At 45.1% G+C, this 20,808-nt stretch overlaps 2 protein-coding genes across 2 annotated transcripts; both read left to right on the forward strand.

The window, feature by feature from the left end:
• Positions 1–3,247: 3,247 nt before the first annotated feature.
• Positions 3,248–12,719, forward strand: LOC140103810 (extracellular calcium-sensing receptor-like). The gene is made up of 6 exons (XM_072127054.1): positions 3,248–3,425; positions 4,017–4,311; positions 4,978–5,790; positions 10,632–10,859; positions 10,936–11,059; positions 11,707–12,719. The coding sequence occupies exons 2-6, from the start codon at positions 4,024–4,026 to the stop codon at positions 12,621–12,623; spliced, it is 2,370 nt and encodes a 789-aa protein (XP_071983155.1). The 5' UTR covers positions 3,248–3,425; positions 4,017–4,023; the 3' UTR covers positions 12,624–12,719.
• Positions 12,720–18,564: 5,845 nt separating this feature from the next.
• On the forward strand, positions 18,565–20,599 carry LOC140104631 (vomeronasal type-2 receptor 26-like). The gene is made up of 4 exons (XM_072128249.1): positions 18,565–18,609; positions 18,693–18,920; positions 19,364–19,487; positions 19,704–20,599. The coding sequence occupies exons 1-4, from the start codon at positions 18,565–18,567 to the stop codon at positions 20,597–20,599; spliced, it is 1,293 nt and encodes a 430-aa protein (XP_071984350.1).
• Positions 20,600–20,808: the final 209 nt, after the last annotated feature.

Genomic DNA, 20,808 nt, shown 5'->3' on the forward strand with positions numbered 1-20,808 from the left:
TAATCACTCCCAGAGATGATCCCATAGACAATAATCACTCCCAGAGATGATCCCATAGACGATAATCCCTCCCAGAGATGATCCCATAGACAATAATCACTCCCAGAGATGATCCCATAGACGATAATCCCTCCCAGAGATGATCCCATAGACAGTAATCACTCCCAGAGATGATCCCATAGACAATAATCACTCCCAGAGATGATCCCATAGACAATAATCACTCCCAGAGATGATCACATAGACAATAATCACTCCCAGAGATGATCCCATAGACAATAATCACTCCCAGAGATGATCCCATAGACGATAATCCCTCCCAGAGATGATCCCATAGACAATAATCACTCCCAGAGATGATCCCATAGACAATAATCACTCCCAGAGATGATCCCATAGACAATAATCACTCCCAGAGATGATCACATAGACAATAATCACCCAGAGATGATCCCATAGACAATGATCACTCCCAGAGATGATCCCATAGACAATAATCACTCCCAGAGATGATCCCATAGACAATAATCACTCCCAGAGATGATCCCATAGACAGTAATCACTCCCAGAGATGATCCTATAGACAATGATCACTCCCAGAGATGATCCCATAGACAATAATCACTCCCAGAGATGATCCCATAGACAATAATCACTCCCAGAGATGATCCCATAGACAATAATCACTCCCAGAGATGATCCCATAGACAATAATCACTCCCAGAGATGATCCCATAGACAATAATCACTCCCAGAGATGATCCTATAGACAATAATCACTCCCAGAGATGATCCCATAGACAATAATCACTCCCAGAGATGATCCCATAGACAATAATCACTCCCAGAGATGATCCCATAGACACTAATCACTCCCAGAGATGATCCCATAGACACTAATCACTCCCAGAGATGATCCCATAGACAATAATCACTCCCAGAGATGATCCCATAGACAATAATCACTCCCAGAGATGATCCCATAGACAATAATCACTCCCAGAGATGATCCCATAGACGATAATCCCTCCCAGAGATGATCCCATAGACAATAATCACTCCCAGAGATGATCCCATAGACAATAATTACTCCCAGAGATGATCCCATAGACAATAATCACTCCCAGAGATGATCCCATAGACAATAATCACTCCCAGAGATGATCCCATAGACAGTAATCACTCCCAGAGATGATCCCATAGACAATAATCACTCCCAGAGATGATCCCATAGACAATAATCACTCCCAGAGATGATCCCATAGACAATAATCATTCCCAGAGATGATCCCATAGACAATAATCACTCCCAGAGATGATCCCATAGACAATAATCACTCCCAGAGATGATCCCATAGACAATAATCATTCCCAGAGATGATCCCATAGACAATAATCACTCCCAGAGATGATCCCATAGACAATGATCACTCCCAGAGATGGTCCCATAGACAATGATCACTCCCAGAGATGATCCCATAGACAGTAATCACTCCCAGAGATGATCCCATAGACAGTAATCACTCCCAGAGATGATCCCATAGACAATGATCACTCCCAGAGATGATCCCATAGACAATAATCACTCCCAGAGATGATCCCATAGACAATGATCACTCCCAGAGATGATCCCATAGACAGTAATCACTCCCAGAGATGATCCCATAGACAGTAATCACTCCCAGAGATGATCCTATAGACAATGATCACTCCCAGAGATGATCCCATAGACAATAATCACTCCCAGAGATGATCCCATAGACAATGATCACTCCCAGAGATGATCCCATAGACTATAATCACTCCCAGAGATGATCCCATAGACAATAATCACTCCCAGAGATGATCCCATAGACAGTAATCACTCCCAGAGATGATCCCATAGACAATAATCACTCCCAGAGATGATCCCATAGACACTAATCACTCCCAGAGATGATCCCATAGACAATAATCACTCCCAGAGATGATCCCATAGACAGTAATCACTCCCAGAGATGATCCCATAGGCGATAATCACTCCCAGAGATGATCCCATAGACAATGATCACTCCCAGAGATGATCCCATAGACAGTAATCACTCCCAGAGATGATCCCATAGACAATAATCACTCCCAGAGATGATCCCATAGACAATGATCACTCCCAGAGATGATCCCATAGACAGTAATCACTCCCAGAGATGATCCCATAGACAGTAATCACTCCCAGAGATGATCCTATAGACAATGATCACTCACAGTGATGATCCCATAGACAATGGTGAAGTCCTTACTGGGGAAATGTTACATTTTATAACTGAGCTGAAGGATTTTCCATGGTGCGTAGAGGGAATTTTTCATTTGGGAAGCGAAAACCTTTGTTCTAAGGAATGAAAAGTGAATTTTTTTTAAGTGCAGCTGCTCAGAGTAGATATTTTTTTTGCAACTTTTTAGGCGCAAATTAGTGATAGATGCCGCACAAACATCAGTGTAACAGCCGCTCACTGGGGCTCATTTACTTACCCGTCCGAGTCGCGTTCCCTGGTCCAGACTCTCCGACAATGACGCCCTGCCCTGTGAGTTCACCTTCTTCCTCCCGGTGCATGTAAGTGCATTGGATGTGACACAAATTTAAATGTTAAATCCCGCGCTCAGTCCGAATTTGTCGGCCCTTCCCCCTCGCGGGAAACACAATGAAAATGCGGCTGCGGGACCCTTAGTAAATGAGCCCCACTGTGTCAGATAAGGGGCAGACACTCAAAACCACTAAGTGCTGAACTTTGACGTGTGCCTGAAAAAGTTTGCAAAAATGCACCAGTATTAACTAACATCGCCACGTTTTTGCCCAAAAAAAGGCAAAATCAGTCTATAATAACAATAGTTTACAAATGATTTTTGGAGGATTTTGTTATATAAACAGTACGATGATCGATGGTCCAGGTTTTACAATATTTTACACAGAAATCCTAAAAAAGTGAATTCCAAATTTTTTTCTCCAACCTTATTTATTGTAATTCAGTAACAATTTTCTTCTTTAACTATAACAATATAATAATGATATAGCGCATCCAATTATTACATCATCTCCTATCTCATATCTATGTATTATCTATCTCATTTATAACGTATCTACCTTCTTTATCCATCATCCATCTATCTATCTCATATCTTTCTTTCTTGAAAAGTGAAGTTTTTTTAATAATGATTCTGTCGCTTTTAAATTTTTTGCAATATTTTTCCCGTTTCGCTCAGATGATGCTTGTTCTGTCCTGGGTCATTCGGATCCCTGCGGCGCCCCCTTCCTGTCAGTCCTCTGACCCTCCATTAGCAGCGTATAAATATGATGGACAGATTATCATCGGAGGCCTCATCCCTGTGCACGAGAAAACTGTCAAACTATCAGTAAACTTCACAGCAAAGCCCCCGCCCCGGGTGTGCGAAAAGTAAGTGAACCCCTGATTGTATTCACCTTGACATTACATTGTGATTATCCCTATAATAGATTCTCCCTTCTCCATTATCCTGGAGAAAATAGGAAATGCGTGTTAACCCTTTAGCTGAGAAGTAGATACAATTGTATCCAGTCTGAATGATGGGATGATACAGTGGGGGTCATTTACTAAGGGCCCGATTCGCGTTTTCCCGACGTGTTACCTGAATATTTCCGATTTGCGCCGATTTTCCCTGATTTGGGCGCACGCGATCGGATTGTGGCGCCGGCATGTACGCGGCGGAAATCAGGGGGCGTGGCCGAACGAAAACCCGATGGATTCAGAAAAAACGCCGCATTTTTTTAAAAAAAGGGTCACGCTTACCTTCACCAGGAATAGGATCGTGAACTCCGGCGGACCTCGTCGGACTTCAGCGCAGCAGCGACACCTGGTCTACGTCGAAGGAACTGCCTTAGTGAATCGCCAGAAGACCCGAATCCACCACAGAGAACATGCCACTGGATCGCGAAGGGACCGGGTAAGTAAATCTGCCCCATTGTCTCGGCTTACATTTCATTTTACCTGTCATGTGTTTTCCATCAGATTTTACATGGAGAAATACCAGTACGTCCTCGCCATGTTATACGCCATCGATGAAATCAACGCCAACCCGCTGCTGCTGCCCAATGTGTCGCTGGGATATGAGGTCTATGACTCCTGTTACTCGGACATGGCCGCTCTGGATGGGGTCATGTGTTATCTGTCGGGGCATCAATCCAAGGTGCCCAATTACAGCTGTCGCTCAACTCCACCTAAATTATCCGCCGTGGTCGGAGACTCGCCATCGTCTGGATCGGTCGCCATCGCTCGGATCCTGGGACTCACGAATTTCCCGCAGGTAAAGAGGAAGCAGAAAAATACATTACAAAGGTCTGTGATTTAGTCGGTGATGGGTGCAATGCACTATGGGAAGGGCGGGAGGCTGAGGAGGGGCACAGGTAGGTAGGCAGGTAGGTGACGGGTGCACAACTACATCGACTACATTGAGACTGATGGGAAACGAGATGGATATCGGAGGGCAATTTATAGATCCAGATGGGAATCTCAGCTCTTACAAGTGGGGAATCTGCTATCAATATATCTAGAATGTACCTAGAATGCATCTAGAATGTATCTAGAATGTATCTAGAAGACTAGATTGATGCAGCAGGGAACAACAGACAGAAAACTACTGGATATTGACCAAAGTAGGCAACTAGACTGACACCCGAGGGCAACATGATGGATTCAAATGGCAAATTCATTGAACAAGATTGATCCAGATGTGAAATCAAATTGATTGATACTAAATAGCTTCTATGTTGATCCAATGGGAAACTACTAAGGATTGATCCAGACATGCAACTAGATTGATCCCTGACTTAATGACGTACCTAGAGGGGCAATGCAGATAGTTTGATGCTGGTGGTAGGTTCTGGACAATGGACTTTCCGTACCTACATGTAGTGATGGTCATGGTTGGCCCTGGTGGAGGTTCTCACTATCTCCATGGTTCTCTCGGCAGATCAGCTACGCCTCGGCTCTTCCCACCTTGGCTGATAAGACCCAATTCCCTTCTTTTGTTCGTACAGTGGGCACAGTGGACTCTCAGCCCGTCGCTGTGGTTCAGTTGATCAAGCATTTTAATTGGTCCTGGGTCGGCATCGTGTCTTCTAATAATGACTATGGAGACCAAGGAACCCAGAAACTGAAGCTGGAGATGGCAAAGAACGGCATTTGTGTGGCTTTTGCCAAGAGCCTGAATACTCCACCGAGCAAAGAGAGTCTAGAAAGCATCATTGACTCCATCCTCAGAAGCAAGCCCAATGTCATTGTCCTGTACGCTTACGCCACCGAGCTCATCGCCTTCCTGCAGGCCGTTGTGGCCAGGAAGATCTCCGGAAAGGTCTGGGTTGCTGTGGGAAGTTGGTTGCCCTCAGCCGTCTTTACCCAGAAAGATCTTTGGGCCATTCTTAATGGGACCATTGGTTTGGCCAAATACAGCTCCAATATCCCGGGCTTTCAGGACTTCCTGTACACCATACACCCTGCAAAGTACCCCAACGATATATTCATCAGGGAATTTTGGGAACAGGTGTTTTCCTGTAAGTGGAGAATGAATAACGTCACCAATGTCACGTCCTGCACCGGCGCAGAGGACCTCACCAAGGTGGACAAGTCAGTGTATGACACCACCAACTTCAGATTATCCGTGTCCGTGTACAATGCTGTGTATGCCGTGGCGCATGCCCTACATGACATGTTGTCCTGCCAGGGGGGCGCCGCACCCTTCCGTAACGGCATGTGCGCAAACTATGAGGATTTCCAACCATGGCAGGTAAGGAGGAGGCCAGAGGTCGCATTAACGCCTCACCACGCGTCATAGACGCGTGATGAGGCGCCATTACCCCCCAAAATAATTGCCATGCGTAAAGTTACGCTTGGCAATTATTCCCTGTAGCGCGCAGGCTGAGCGGTTCAGTGCGCGCTGCAAATGAGTTAAATGTCAGTAGCGCGATCACAGCGCGCGCTGGACCGCTCAGCGGGACACGTGACTGGGGGCGGGCCGGAGTGAGAGCACCCGCCCCAGGGGAGACATGTGGGCAGTGGCGTACCGTCCGCGGTCGCCGTTGGGACCGGGCACATCAGAAGGGGGGGCGGGGCTGTCACCAATGCCGCTCTTTCCCCAGCTCCCCCCTATCCCCTGACCCCCTCCCCCCTCGTCCGCTGCTTAGCTCCTCCGCTCCCCTCGGCTTCTCTGCTTCCCGGCTCCTGCGCCCGAATGCGACAGACAGCCGACTGTAAGTCCCTCTATGTATGTGTTGTGCATGTGCTGTGTTGTGTCTGTGTGTGTGTTGTGTCTGTGTGTGTGCTGTGGTGTGTGTGTGTGCTGTGGTGTATGTGTGTGCTGTGTTGTGTATATGGTGTGTGTGCACCCTGTGAGAGTATGGGCTGTTTGTGCATGGTATGTGCAGTTGCACTGTGAGTGGACGGTGTGTGTGCACTGTGCGTGTATGAATATGCTGTGTGAGTGTACGGTGTGTGTGCACTGTGCGTGTATGAATATGCTGTGTGAGTGTATGGCGTGTGCAGGTGTGTGTGCACTGTGAGTGTATGAATATGCTGTGTGAGTGTATGGTGTGTGTGCACTGTGAGTGTATGAATATGCTGTGTGAGTGTATGGCGTGTGCGGGTGTGTGTGCACTGTGAGTGTATGAATATGCTGTGTGAGTGTATGGTGTGTGTGCACTGTGAGTGTATGAATATGCTGTGTGAGTGTATGCCGTGTGCGGGTGTGTGTGCACTGTGAGTGTATGAATATGCTGTGTGAGTGTATGGCGTGTGCGGGTGTGTGTGCACTGTGAGTGTATGAATATGCTGTGTGAGTGTATGGCGTGTGCGGGTGTGTGTGCACTGTGAGTGTATGAATATGCTGTGTGAGTGTATGGCGTGTGCGGGTGTGTGTGCACTGTGAGTGTATGAATATGCTGTGTGAGTGTATGGCGTGTGCGGGTGTGTGTGCACTGTGAGTGTATGAATATGCTGTGTGAGTGTATGGTGTGTGCGGGTGTGTGTGCACTGTGCGTGTATGAATATGCTGTGTGAGTGAATGGTGTGTGTGCACTGTGAGTGTATGAATATGCTGTGTGAGTGTATGGTGTGTGTGCACTGTGAGTGTATGAATATGCTGTGTGAGTGTATGGTGTGTGTGCACTGTGAGTGTATGAATATGCTGTGTGAGTGTATGGTGTGTGTGCACTGTGAGTGTATGAATATGCTGTGTGAGTGTATGGTGTGTGTGCACTGTGCGTGTATGAATATGCTGTGTGAGTGTATGGTGTGTGTGCACTGTGAGTATATGAATATGCTGTGTGAGTGTATGGTGTGTGCGGGTGTGTGTGCACTGTGAGTGTATGAATATGCTGTGTGAGTGTATGGTGTGTGTGCACTGTGCGTGTATGAATATGCTGTGTGAGTGTATGGTGTGTGTGCACTGTGAGTATATGAATATGCTGTGTGAGTGTATGGTGTGTGCGGGTGTGTGTGCACTGTGAGTGTATGAATATGCTGTGTGTGTTTATGCTGTACGTATGCGTATTTGTTTTGTGTATGCAGCGTGTCTGTATATACTGTATGTGTGTACATGCTGTATGTATGAGGGGGTAAGCTGCACTCACCCCCTCCTCCTGTCCCGTGTGCCCGCTGTGCACACGACGGCGCACACGTCGCCCTAAGGGGAAGGGGGGCCCCATGCAGAAGTTTGTCATGGGGCCCAGCCTCTTCTAGTTACGCCACTGCATGTGGGCCACGAAGCTGCTGTTCCCCGTCATGCTCCATCTCTACCTGCCCGCAGCTGCCTGCGTTTGTGATCGACGGGGCCTAAGAGCAGTGCAGTGTGAGTGTGTGTTGTGAGTGTAGTGTGTGCAGTGCTGTGAGTGTGTGCAGAGTGTGCGCTGTGAGTGTGTGTTGTGTGCGGTGTTGTGGTGTGTGCTGTGAGTGTGTGTTGTGTGCGGTGTTGTGGTGTGTGCCGTGAGTGTGTGCTGTGAGTGGGGAGTGTGTGCGGTGTTGTGTGCTGTGAGTGGGGAGTGTGAGTTGTGAGTGTGTGTGTTGTGTGAGTGCTATGTGAATTACCGAAATTTTCATACTCCTCCTCGGGTAAAAATACTCCTCAAAAATGGTGAGAGGAGTATCATTCTTTACCCTTCTGGAAAAATGTTAGTGCGACCTCTGGAGGAGGCTATATATATATATACTCTATGTGATCTTCTTCAGTGCTATACTTTATTATATCATGTGTTACTCTATATAATCTTATTCTCGCTGTTCTGTAATATAACAGTAATAGTAGTAGTGATATTATGCTTTGTGCTTTTCCATCTGTTATTATATGTTCCTGACCTCTGCTAAGTGTCTTCTGGATGACTGGTCACTGTGTGCCGTTGTATTTGTATGTGTGTGTACTACATTTGGTATTGTAAGTATTTGTCTATACTGTATGTATGTATGTATGGTGTGTTTATACTGTGTGTGATTGTAACTCACATGTGTGAGTATTCAAATATGACTATAGTTTTTAAGGGGTAAGGGGGGGCCCATTTAGAAGTCTGCTACGGGGTCCTGCCTCTTCTAGTTACGCTCCTGAATGTACCATCCCGTATACAATGTAACAACCTGTCATTACAAAGTATTTTCTATACACATACAATGAACCTGTAGATAGAATATACCATCCTATATAAGACAACAATCATATTATAGATACAATTCACCATCCTATAGATACAGTGTAACATCCTACATACAATGTAACACGATGTACATACAGTGTAAAATCTTATACACAATGTTACATCCTATATACAGTGTAATATCCTACATACAATGTAACATCCTATATACAATGTAACATCCTATATGCAATGTAATATCCTATATACAATGTAATGTCCTATATACAGTGTAATATCCTATATACAGTGTAACATCCTATATACAATGTAACATCCTATATGCAATGTAATATCCTATATACAATGTAATGTCCTATATACAATGTTACATCCTATATACAGTGTAATATCCTATATACAGTGTAACATCCTATATACAATGTAACATCCTATATACAGTGTAATATCCTACATACATTGTAACATCCTATATACAGTGTAACATCCTATATACAATGTAACATCCTATATACAGTGTAATATCCTACATACAATGTAACATCCTACATACAATGTAACATCCTATATACAGTGTAACATCCTATATACAATGTAACATCCTATATACAGTGTAATATCCTACATACAATGTAACATCCTACATACAATGTAACATCCTATATACAGTGTAACATCCTATATACAATGTAACATCCTATATACAGTGTAATATCCTACATACAATGTAACATCCTACATACAATGTAACATCCTATATACAGTGTAACATCCTATATACAATGTAACATCCTATATGCAATGTAATATCCTATATACCAGTGGTGGTGAACCTATGGCACTGGTGCCAGAGGCGGCACTCTGAGCCCTCTCTGTGGGCACCCAGGTCATCACCCCAGCATGAAGTTCACCAGACAGGACTCCTATAGAATCTTCCTACAATGATAGGGGAATTTGCCCTCCCCCTTTTAAATGCATTTGTGTCTTTAGGAGGCAGAACAATTAAAAGTTGTCAAAGAACGAGGAGAAATAAATTACTGCTTAATTTGCTGCCCTGGCACTTTGCAATAAATAAGTGGCTTTTGGTTGAAGTTTGGGCACTCGGGCTCTAAAAGCTTCGCCATCACTGCTATATACAATGTAACATCCTATATACATCATAACATAACATTCTATATACAATGTAACATCCTATATACAATGTAATATCCTATATACAATGTAACATCCTATATAGAGCAGAACATCCTATATACAATGTAATATCCTATATACAATGTAACATCCTATATACAGCAGAACATCCTATATACAATGTAACATCCTATATACAATGTAACATCCTATATACAATGTAATATCCTATATACAATGTAACATCCTATATACAGCAGAACATCCTATATACAATGTAACATCCTATATACAATGTAACATCCTATATACAATGTAATATCCTATATACAATGTAACATCCTATATACAGCAGAACATCCTATATACAATGTAACATCCTATATACAATGTAACATCCTATATACAATGTAATATCCTATATACAATGTAACATCCTATATACAGCAGAACATCCTATATACAATGTAACATCCTATATACAGCAGACCATCCTATATACAATGTAACATCCTATATACAATGTAATATCCTATATACAATGTAACATCCTATATACAATGTAACATCCTATATACAGCAGAACATCCTATATACAATGTAACATCCTATATACAATGTAACATCCTATATACAATGTAATATCCTATATACAATGTAGCATCCTATATACAATGTAACATCCTATATACAGCAGAACATCCTATATACAATGTAACATCCTATATACAATGTAACATCCTATATACAGCAGAACATCCTATATACAATGTAACATCCTATATACAATGTAATATCCTATATACAGCATAACATAACATATATACAATGTATCTCCCCATTCCTCCTCTTCCAGCTTTTCCAATACATTAAGCGAGTGCACTTCCTGAATTCGGCCGGGGAGCGGGTCGCCTTTGATGAGAAGGGAGAACTGAAGGGACTGTATGATGTCCTGAACTGGCAGGTGTCTCCTGACCTGAGGGGAGAACTCGTCAAAGTGGGGATCTTCGATGACTGGGGTCCCCATGGTGCAAAGCTGGTCCTGAATGAGAAGGGCATAGTGTGGGGCGAGAGATACAAGGAGGTGAACGCATCTTGCTCTAATTCATTCATGTAACTACAACTCCCAGCATGCTAAACCAATGCCTGTCTCTCCCCAGGTGCCCCCATCTGTGTGCTGTGACAGCTGCCCCCCGGGATTCAGGAAGGCTCCTCGTGAGGGGCAGCCCTTCTGCTGCTATGACTGTCATCTCTGCTCAGAGGGAGAAATCTCCAACCAGACGGGTGCGTCCTCCATCACCTACCTACATTCTCCTAATAATGACCCAAATGATCTGAGAATCTATGCAAAGGGTTAAAAAAATGAACTTTCCAAATATTTAATAAACTAAAACTACTACTTGTACAACTACTGAATATACTGCCACATATCTGCCTCTACCACTAGGTGGCACTAATATACAGAACAATTGCCTCCTGCCTGTTCCTCAATGTTTCCATCTATAAGGTGATGGCAGGTTTATAGGACACACAGTCACATTGGTGGTGATGTCCTCTGGGACCTCCACCAGAGCTCCACTAATAACATCCTAATAACCTTATACAAGGAGCTCTTGCCCGATTCACCCATGATATCTAGGATCTATATGGGAACCTCCTCATCTCCGTGCTCGAAAGTAATTGCATTGGTTACATTATAGGTCAATGTGCCCCAATGGGCGGTGATTGTAGTGAGGTTAGACCTTACTCCAGATTATAATCCTAGGGTTATGTTTGAAGCCACCATCTTGGTCTTCTGGAGTCCATATCGATGGTCACCTGTGTCCCTAGGACTGGGACGTTGACCTATTTTCCTATAGAATTCCTATAGAATGTTAGCTGATGGATCTCTTGTTACTTTGTGTCACTCTCTGAATCCTGTGTCTCTCCAGACACCGCTGACTGCATGAGGTGCCCAGAGGATCAGTGGTCCAACGAGAACCGAGTCAAGTGCATCCCCAAGGTGATAGAGTTCCTGTCCTTTGAAGAACCCCTGGGCATAGCGTTGTCCACCATCACCAGCGCCTGCTCGCTCCTTACCATCTCAGTTCTCTGCATCTTCATCCGTTTCCGCGAGACTCCATTGGTAAAGGCCAACAACAGGAGCCTGAGCTATCTTCTGCTGGTGGCCCTGCTCCTCTGTTTCCTCTGCTCCTTCTTGTTCATTGGCCGTCCTGCCATCATCACCTGCCTCATCCGCCAAGCCGTCTTCGGGACAATTTTTTCCCTTTGCGTGTCCTGTATTTTTGCCAAGACTATTACTGTTGTAATTGCATTCAGTGCCACCAAACCCAACAGCCCCCTTCGGAGGTGGGTGGGGTCTTCAATTCCCAACTCCATGATCCTCACAGGTTCCAGCATCCAGAGTGTGATCTGCCTGTCCTGGGTCATCATGTATCCATCATCTCCAGTGCTCAACATGAAGGCAACAAAGGGAGTCATAACAGTGGAGTGCGGGGATGGCTCCATCGCCTTCTTCTACATCATGTTGGGGTTCTTAGGGTTCTTAGCACTCCTGACCTTAGTCATTGCCTTTCTAGCTCGGAACCTTCCAGATGGTTTCAACGAGACCAAGTTCATCACCTTCAGCATGTTGGTGTTCACCAGTGTCTGGATCTCCTTCATCCCGGCCTATGTCAGCACCAAGGGCAAGTACATGGTGGCCGTGGAAATTTTTGCCATCCTGTCATCCAGCCTTGGTTTGATTTGTTGCATTTTCGCCCCAAAATGTCACATAATCATCCTGAAGCCTCATATGAACACAAGGGAGTATTTAATATCAAAGAGTCAAATTGGGAATAAAATCTAGAGAATAATCTATTGGACAATGGAGTTTCACCCCCAATATGGCCGCCCCCAGGAAAGTATATACAGTATAAATGAGAAAAGAAATGATTCCATAAAATGTCATGTGCCGGACTTGTTCTTTTTTAGATTTACTTCTAATAAAGTATCACTGTCCACCATCTACTCGTCTTCTTGTTATTTCTTAATACTGTACATTTCCAGGTCGTTACGATACTCTGTGAGACGGTCTCCTTCCTCCTCATCTTCCATCATCGTCTCGCTCCTCTGTGTCCTCAAATAAAAAAACAAAAAAAGTGGAATTCTCAGATGTCCGGATGTAACGAGTCTCCAAGACGGTCCTGGAGGAGGAGGACAACATTGGACATTCCTCTGGAGCTTTCTGCAGATCCGCCAGGAATAGAATCATCCGTTGGAAACGCGCCCATTATAATTCCATCAATTTTGTCCAATTTTCCTCAATTATCTCATTATAACATCTCAATTATATTGTCACGCGGTGGGTAATTGACCGGAGTGGATCATGACGGAGGATGTGATATAAGTCTGGCCTCGCTGCTCGATTCGGATGGAGGTGCGGCCCCTCCAAGTCACCACACACATGAGTCTGATCAGTCGCTGGAAAGCCTCCAACCTCCCCATGAGGTTATCCAAGATCTTGGTCTTTCTAGGGTTAATTACAGTCGTCCAAGAGTCTTCCCAAAACCGATGTTACGTGGAGAAGCAAAGTGTGGAGTCTTTCTCCTCCAGAGGAGACATTGTCCTTGGGGTCATCACCCTCATACACTCCACCATATACCAGCCGTACATCACTTACCGGGTGAAACCAGAGGCTGCGACCTGCGAAGAGTAAGATGTCATCTCCGGTCATCTAACCAATGGAGAATATTCTATCTATTATCTCTATATCTAATAATTATCAGAGCTCATTCCTTACACTTAGTGCAGAATTTGCTAACGACTCTGTAAAATTACGACTTTGTTCTTCCATATTTCATGTCATTTGATGCTCTATATAATCTGTACATCCATGGTGACTGTAGACCCATTCAGTGTAATTGTAGACCCATCCAATGTGATTGTAGACCCTCTTATGGGACTGTAGACCCACCCAGTGTAATTGTAGACCCTTCCAATGTGATTGTGGACCCTCTTATGTGACTGTAGATCCTCTGAAGATTGTGGAACCATCCAGTGTGATTGTAGACCCTCTTATGTGACTGTAGACCCTCTGAAGATTGTGGACCCATCTAGTGTGATTGTAGACCATCTTATGTGACTGTAGAGCCTTCCAGTGTGATTGTAGATCCAGCCAATGTGATTGTAGACCCTCTTATGGGACTGTAGACCCATCCAGTGTAATTGTAGACCCATCCAATGTGATTGTGGACCCTCTTATGTGACTGTAGACCCTCTGAAGATTGTGGACCCATCCAGTGTGATTGTAGACCCTCTTATGTGACTGTAGACCCTTCCAGTGTGATTATAGACCCATCCAATGTGATTGTAGACCCTCTTATGTGACTGTAGACACTTCCAGTGTGATTGTAAACCCATCCAATGTGATTGTAGACCCTCTTATGTGACTGTAGACCCTCTGAAGATTGTGGACCCATCCAGTGTGATTGTAGACCCTCTTATGTGACTGTAGACCTTTCCAGTGTGATTATAGACCCATCCAATGTGATTGTAGACCCTCTTATGTGACTGTAGACCCTTCCAGTGTGATTGTAGACCCATCCAATGTGATTGTAGACCCTCTTATGTTACTGTAGACCCTTCCAGTGTGATTGTAGACCCATCCAGTGTGATTGTAGACCCTCTTATGTGACTGTAGACCTTTCCAGTGTGATTATAGACCCATCCAATGTGATTGTAGACCCTCTTATGTGACTGTAGACCCTTCCAGTGTGATTGTAGACCCATCCAATGTGATTGTAGACCCTCTTATGTGACTGTAGACCCTCTGTAGATTGTGGACCCATCCAATGTGATTGTAGACCCTCTGTAGATTGTGGACCCATCCAATGTGATTGTAGACCCTCTGTAGATTGTGGACCCATCCAATGTGATTGTAGACCCTCTTATGTGACTGTAGACCCTTCCAGTGTGATTGTAGACCCATCCAATGTGATTGTAGACCCTCGTATGTGACTGTAGATCCTTCCAGTGTGATTGTAGATCCATCCAATGTGATTGTAGACCCTCTTATGGGACTGTAGACCCTTCCAGTGTGATTGTAGATCCATCCAATGTGATTGTAGACCCTCTTATGGGACTGTAGACCCTTCCAGTGTGATTGTAGACCCATCCAATGTGATTGTAAACCCTCTTATGTGACTGTAGACCCTCTATAGATTGTAGACCCATCCAATGTGATTGTAGACCCATCCAATGTGATTGTAGACCCTCTTATGTGATTGTAGACCCTCTGTAGATTGTGGACCCATCCAATGTGATTGTAGACCATCTTATGCGACTGTAGACCCTTCCAGTGTGATTGTAGACCCATCCAATGTGATTGTAGACCCATCCAATGTGATTGTAGACCCTCTGTAGATTGGGGACCAATCCAGAGTGACTGTAGATTCATCCAGTGTGACGAAAGACTCTTCTAGGTGACTGTAGACCCTTTGTAGAAAGTAGACCTATGCAATGTGACTGAAGACCCAGTGTAGACTGTTAAGTGTCTATAGACTGTAGACCCCCTGTAGAATGTAGACCTATGCAATGTGACTGTAGACCCCGTGTAGACTGTAGACCCATGGAGTGAGACTGTAGACCCTCTGTAAAATGGAGACTCATGCAGTGAGACTGTAGACCCTCCCATGTGACCAATATACAGTGATGTAAGATAACATTTTTCTCTCCAGTTTTCTCATCAGGTATTACAGAGATGTCCTGGCCGTGATATTTGCCATAGAAAATATCAATCAGAACAATCATCTCCTGCCAAACCTCACCCTTGGGTTCCATATCTTTGATTCCTGTGTGTCAGAGGCCAGGGCCATCCAGGCCACCCTGATGCTTCTTTGGGAGGAGAAGGTCCCATATTATGAGGCGACTAGGAGCTGGAAGGAGCCGTTCTTGGCTGGGATTGTTGGAGACTCCATGTCCACATTGGCCATCCCCATTGCCAGGATACTTGGTCCGTACCATTACCCACAGGTATCGGTTTAGGTCTATAAGATGCTAGTGACACATGGGTAGAAGTAACCAACTCTTCTGCCTAAATTTCTTAGGTATCTTGTAGGCAGGCAATGTAATGATGCATACTGATCATTTAAGGGCAATACATTAAATACTGTAGAGGGAGCAGTCATGCCCACACCATGATGTTTGAGGGGGCCAATGGGGGACAGTGACATTCATAGAGATTTTGCCTATATGGAAAGGTGAAGCCTGGTTGGAAGACCCTTCTCTGTTCTGGAGACATTGAGTGACACGTTGTTCTCCACTTTTTTAGATAAGCTTTGGAGCTTTTGATCCAGACTTAGATGACAGACAACAATTCCCAACATTTCTTCGCACTGTGCCCAATGAGAACATCCAGAACACAGCCATCTCCCAGCTGCTGAAGCATCTTGGATGGACGTGGGTGGGCATCTTGACCAGAGATGATGATCTGGGGGCACTAGATGGCCAAAATTTGAAAGAAGAAATCAGTCGCAACCAAGGCTGTGTGGATTTCCTGGAGAAGATCCATTACCGCTATCCCATGGATAGAATCAAGAAAATTCATGACATTGTTGTGAACTCTACGGCGGCTGTGGTCGTGGTGTATTGTGAGGAGATGCACGTTAAGCCTCTTCTAGATATGATGTCAGCGGTTGGGACAAGGGTTAAGATCTGGGTCTACACACTGAGCTTCACCTTCATTCCAGGTATGTTCTCCGAACGAACTTCCAGGTTACTGAACGGCTCAATAGGTCTGGTCCTCCATAGTGAGCCTCTGCCCCAGTTTGACAACTACCTCCGACAGATCCACCCATACAAATACCCCAATGACATTTACATCAAGGAGTTTTGGGAAATGGCATTTGATTGCAGATGGCCCCCCAGTCATCCTCCAGCTAATGGTACTGAAGATGTTGTGTACTGCACGGGGGAAGAAGACTTGGAGGACATGGTGGAGTGTTTGTTTGAGCTCGGAGATCTGAGTTACACCTTCCAGGCTTACATTGCGGTTTACGCCTTTGCTTATGCTCTTCACAACCTCCTGCATGGGACGAGCCTGGAACAGAGCTCCAACAAATGCGGAGAAGACCATCCTCTGCCCTGGCAGGTACGTCCTCAGCTCACTAAAAGTCCAAGGTGTATAATCTGTTCCTCATTGTCATGTGATGCTGACCTCATGATGAGGTCCTGAATAAAGTTTGAAGAGTTGCATTTCAAATTTTTCTGGAATTGAAGCAGCTCGACCATCTTGACTATAAATCTCCTACCATTTGTGTCTACAGCCCCTAAGCGGAGCTACGAGTCTCTACAAACAAAGCTTGTGCAGCCTGATCCTCCCTCACCTCGGTCTTGATCACATAAACTTGCTTGGTTGGACTCTACAGGGCTGCATACACAAAACGACAGGGTGTCTTGCATGAGGATCGTTGCTCTTTGGTACATGTTGGATGCATAGGATCAGTAGATAAAAGGAGTCATGGGGCTATAACCATGAAATACTTGGGACATTGACAGGAAGGGCTTGTAACCATAGGGGGAGGTTATTCATATGCATTAGACTTAACGGGAACCTGTCAGGGCAATTTGGACCAATAAACCACCTACAGGTAATTTTGGACCAGTGGTTTAGTATGCCAAATCATATTGTATGTTTTTTTCATTGGATTATAAAAAACCTAACTTTACACCTTTACACCTTGTCCCTCATTACCTTGGCATCTACGCTTTGCAGCAAGTGAAGCCGATGTAGTACGCCCTGGCTTCACTGTACAATCCCCGTAGGTAAGACCCATGCGTAGTGAAGCCGATGCAGTACACCTTGTATGGCCCATGCGCAGTGAAACCAATGTAGTAAACCTTGTACGTCCCATGCGCAGTGAAGCCGATGTAGTACACCTTGTACGTCCCATGCGCAGTGAAGCCGATGTAGTACACCTTGTACGGCCCATGCGCAGTGAAGCCGATGTAGTACACCTTGTACGGCCCATGCGCAGTGAAGCCGATGTAGTACACCTTGTACGGCCCATGCGCAGTGAAGCCAATGTAGTACACCTTGTACGGCCCATGCGCAGTGAAGCCAATGTAGTACACCTTGTACGGCCCATGCGCAGTGAAGCCAATGTAGTACACCTTGTACGGCCCACGTGCAGTGAAGCCAATGTAGTACTCCTTGTACGGCCCACGTGCAGTAAAGCCAATGTAGTACACCTTGTACAGCCCATGTGCAGTGAAGCCAATGTAGTACAACTTGTACGGCCCATGTGCAGTGAAGCCAATGTAGTACACCTTGTACGGCCCATGTGCAGTGAAGCCAATGTAGTACACCTTGTACGGCCCATGTGCAGTGAAGCCAATGTAGTACTCCTTGTACGGCCCATGTGCAGTGAAGCCAATGTAGTACACCTTGTACGGCCCATGTGCAGTGAAGCTGGGATACTGTCCCAGATTCACTTCCTGCATCGGAAGAGGTGCCGGCACGGGATCTGAAGATGTAAGTTCAATGTTCCTCATCAGAGTCACTTCTAGGTATAAAAGTTTATTTTTGAAAATATTGTCCACGTACAGCCCTCATACAGGTCGATTTGGGACTGTAAACCACAGGTCCTTAAGTTGGTTTAGGGTCCCAAATCAACCATTATCCTAATGAAAGTTCATGGAGAATAGATGGTCTGGGTAATGTATGTTGAATGGGTCGGTCATATTTGGAGCTTTTTACACTACGTATGAGCTGTAGATGATGGGATTGGGCTTCACCTTTTTATGTCATTATGGTAGATTTGGGGGTTATCTGGGATTGTGACACCGACCTTTCAGTCAGAGCTTGGCACTAGGAGTTTTGTCACTGGTTCTGGTCATCTTGCGTCTGTCATGTGACCTCTGGTTGTCGCTCTTCCAGGTTTACCGCTATCTGAAGAGCATTTCCTTTGAGACTCCTTCAGGAGAGGACATCTTCTTTAATGACGTCGGGGAAGTTCCAGCCACATTCGATATAATGAACCTGCAGATATTTCCTAATAATCAGTACAGATTGGTGAAGGTGGGGAGATACGAGTCCTGGGCCACCACCACTCAGCAGATCTCCCTGGATATTGGGGCCATCAACTGGAACCAGGAGTTTACGGAGGTGACTGTATTCCCATGCTGGGGCTCCTAACTCTATACAGACTCCATTCCTTTATATCTTTGTACACGTATGTAATGCATCATCCATAAGAAGCAGACACTTGTCTCATGGACCTAGGGTAGTCAAGGGTTTCGTGGTAACATTACTGGGGACATTATGGAGTTAAACATACCTGGGGGTCCATTTCAGTAACGGGGTAACTGTTTACACCGTTGGTAGTTGTAGTAATATTTAGTGATATTTATATCTTTGCTGGTCTACAGTAATAATTGGGTTAATGATAACTTTCCTGCAAGAAGGGGTTAATGTCTGCATATCAGGTCGTATGGAGCAGTTATAGGGTTAATGTCTGCATCTCACATGGTCTAGAAGACTGAAAGTGTTAAACCCTTGAAACCTACAAACTGTTGTTACAAGATGTTTTATATTTCCGCAACGTTCAGGTTCCACATTCGGTTTGCAGTGAAAGTTGTCAACGAGGAAACCGTAAAATCTCCATGGAGGGGCGTCCGCAGTGCTGCTTCCAGTGCGTCCCATGCTCGATGGGAGAAATTACCAATGAAACTGGTAATGGGGGATATTAAATATCAGCATTCTGGAAAGCTGGGTGACTCACGTGTATCATTGTATGGGTCTTTGTGGGTGGAGCATAACTCAGGGAACGCCCATGATTATCATTGTTCCTCCCCCTCGGAGCGCAGCGCACCGTTGCCTGGAGTGTTCTTTAAAGCTTCTGTGTTACATGTTTCTCTCTGGTCATTAATGAATCCTGACTGATTTTAGATGCTGCCGTTTGTATAAAATGCCCTGAAGATATGTGGCCCAATGAGAAGCAAGATGGCTGCCTCAAGAAGATGGTTCAGTTCCTGTCCTACGAAGAGCTGATGGGGGTTTCCTTGGCTGCTGCCTCCATTTCCTTCTCCAGTATAACCCTATTAGTTTTATGCATCTTCAGAAAGTTCTCCGACACGCCGGTGGTGAAAGCCAACAACCGAAGCCTCAGCTACGTCATCCTTGTAGGACTCGCGGTGTGTTTCCTCTCCTCCCTCGTGTTTATTGGCTATCCCCTGGGGTTCATCTGCCTCCTCCGCCAGGTTGTGTTTGGTGTGTCCTTTTCCATTGTTGTCTCGGGGATGTTGACCAAGACAATTACGGTCATCCTTATCTTCCAGTCCACCAAGCCCAACTCAATTGGTAAACGCTTTGACTCCCGAATCTCTAAGGGGGTCATGTTCACATGTCCTCTGCTCCAGGTCATTATCTGCATCGTCTGGCTCGGGACATCTCCACCTTACCCAGAACTAAACATGAAGTCTAAGCCCGACACAATAATAGCAGAATGCAACGAGGGCTCCAACCTCTTCTTCTGTGGGATGTTGGGTTATATGGGACTTTTGGCCACCGTGAGCTTCATCGTGGCGTTCATGTCCAGGCGGCTCCCGGACAGCTTCAACGAGGGCCAATACATCACCTTCAGTATGTTTGTGTTCCTCAGCGTCTGGATATGTTTTATTCCAGCGTACCTGAGCGCTGAGGGGAAGAACCTGGTTGTGGTTGAAGTGTTCGCCATCTTGGCCTCCAGCGCTGGTCTTCTGGGATGTCTCTTTTTTCCTAAATGTTACATCATCATGTATAGACCAGACATGAACACAAAGCAGTACGTGCGGGGGAGGCCGTGACCTGTGCCACCCAAATGTCATCTGTGTCCTTCTCAGTAAAGGTCTTCATGTTCATGTTCTCAAACCAAAGGACCTTCTGAACACGAGGCCCCTAATTTCTTATTGTATCACAACTCCAGCTAAGATTCTTTTCTCCTTGAAAACTATAAAGCTTCGCTAGTTGTTCACATTTGCTGTGTAGTTAATAGATCATAATTCAGGGACATCAA

The sequence above is a fragment of the Engystomops pustulosus genome, chromosome 10 (genome assembly GCF_040894005.1).
Source record: "Engystomops pustulosus chromosome 10, aEngPut4.maternal, whole genome shotgun sequence".
In the NCBI taxonomy this organism is placed as follows: domain Eukaryota; kingdom Metazoa; phylum Chordata; class Amphibia; order Anura; family Leptodactylidae; genus Engystomops; species Engystomops pustulosus.

Bases quoted from the DNA above. Each gene is read 5' to 3' on its own strand.
- LOC140103810 (XM_072127054.1), top strand. From the start codon at position 4,024: ATGGAGAAATACCAGTACGTCCTCGCCATGTTATACGCCATCGATGAA. The intron at 4,312-4,977 runs GTAAAGAGGAAG...TTCTCTCGGCAG, and splicing joins GACTCACGAATTTCCCGCAG to ATCAGCTACGCCTCGGCTCT. The intron at 10,860-10,935 runs GTGAACGCATCT...GTCTCTCCCCAG, and splicing joins GGGGCGAGAGATACAAGGAG to GTGCCCCCATCTGTGTGCTG.
- LOC140104631 (XM_072128249.1), top strand. From the start codon at position 18,565: ATGGTAGATTTGGGGGTTATCTGGGATTGTGACACCGACCTTTCA. The intron at 18,610-18,692 runs GTCAGAGCTTGG...TCGCTCTTCCAG, and splicing joins ATTGTGACACCGACCTTTCA to GTTTACCGCTATCTGAAGAG. The intron at 18,921-19,363 runs GTGACTGTATTC...CGCAACGTTCAG, and splicing joins GGAACCAGGAGTTTACGGAG to GTTCCACATTCGGTTTGCAG.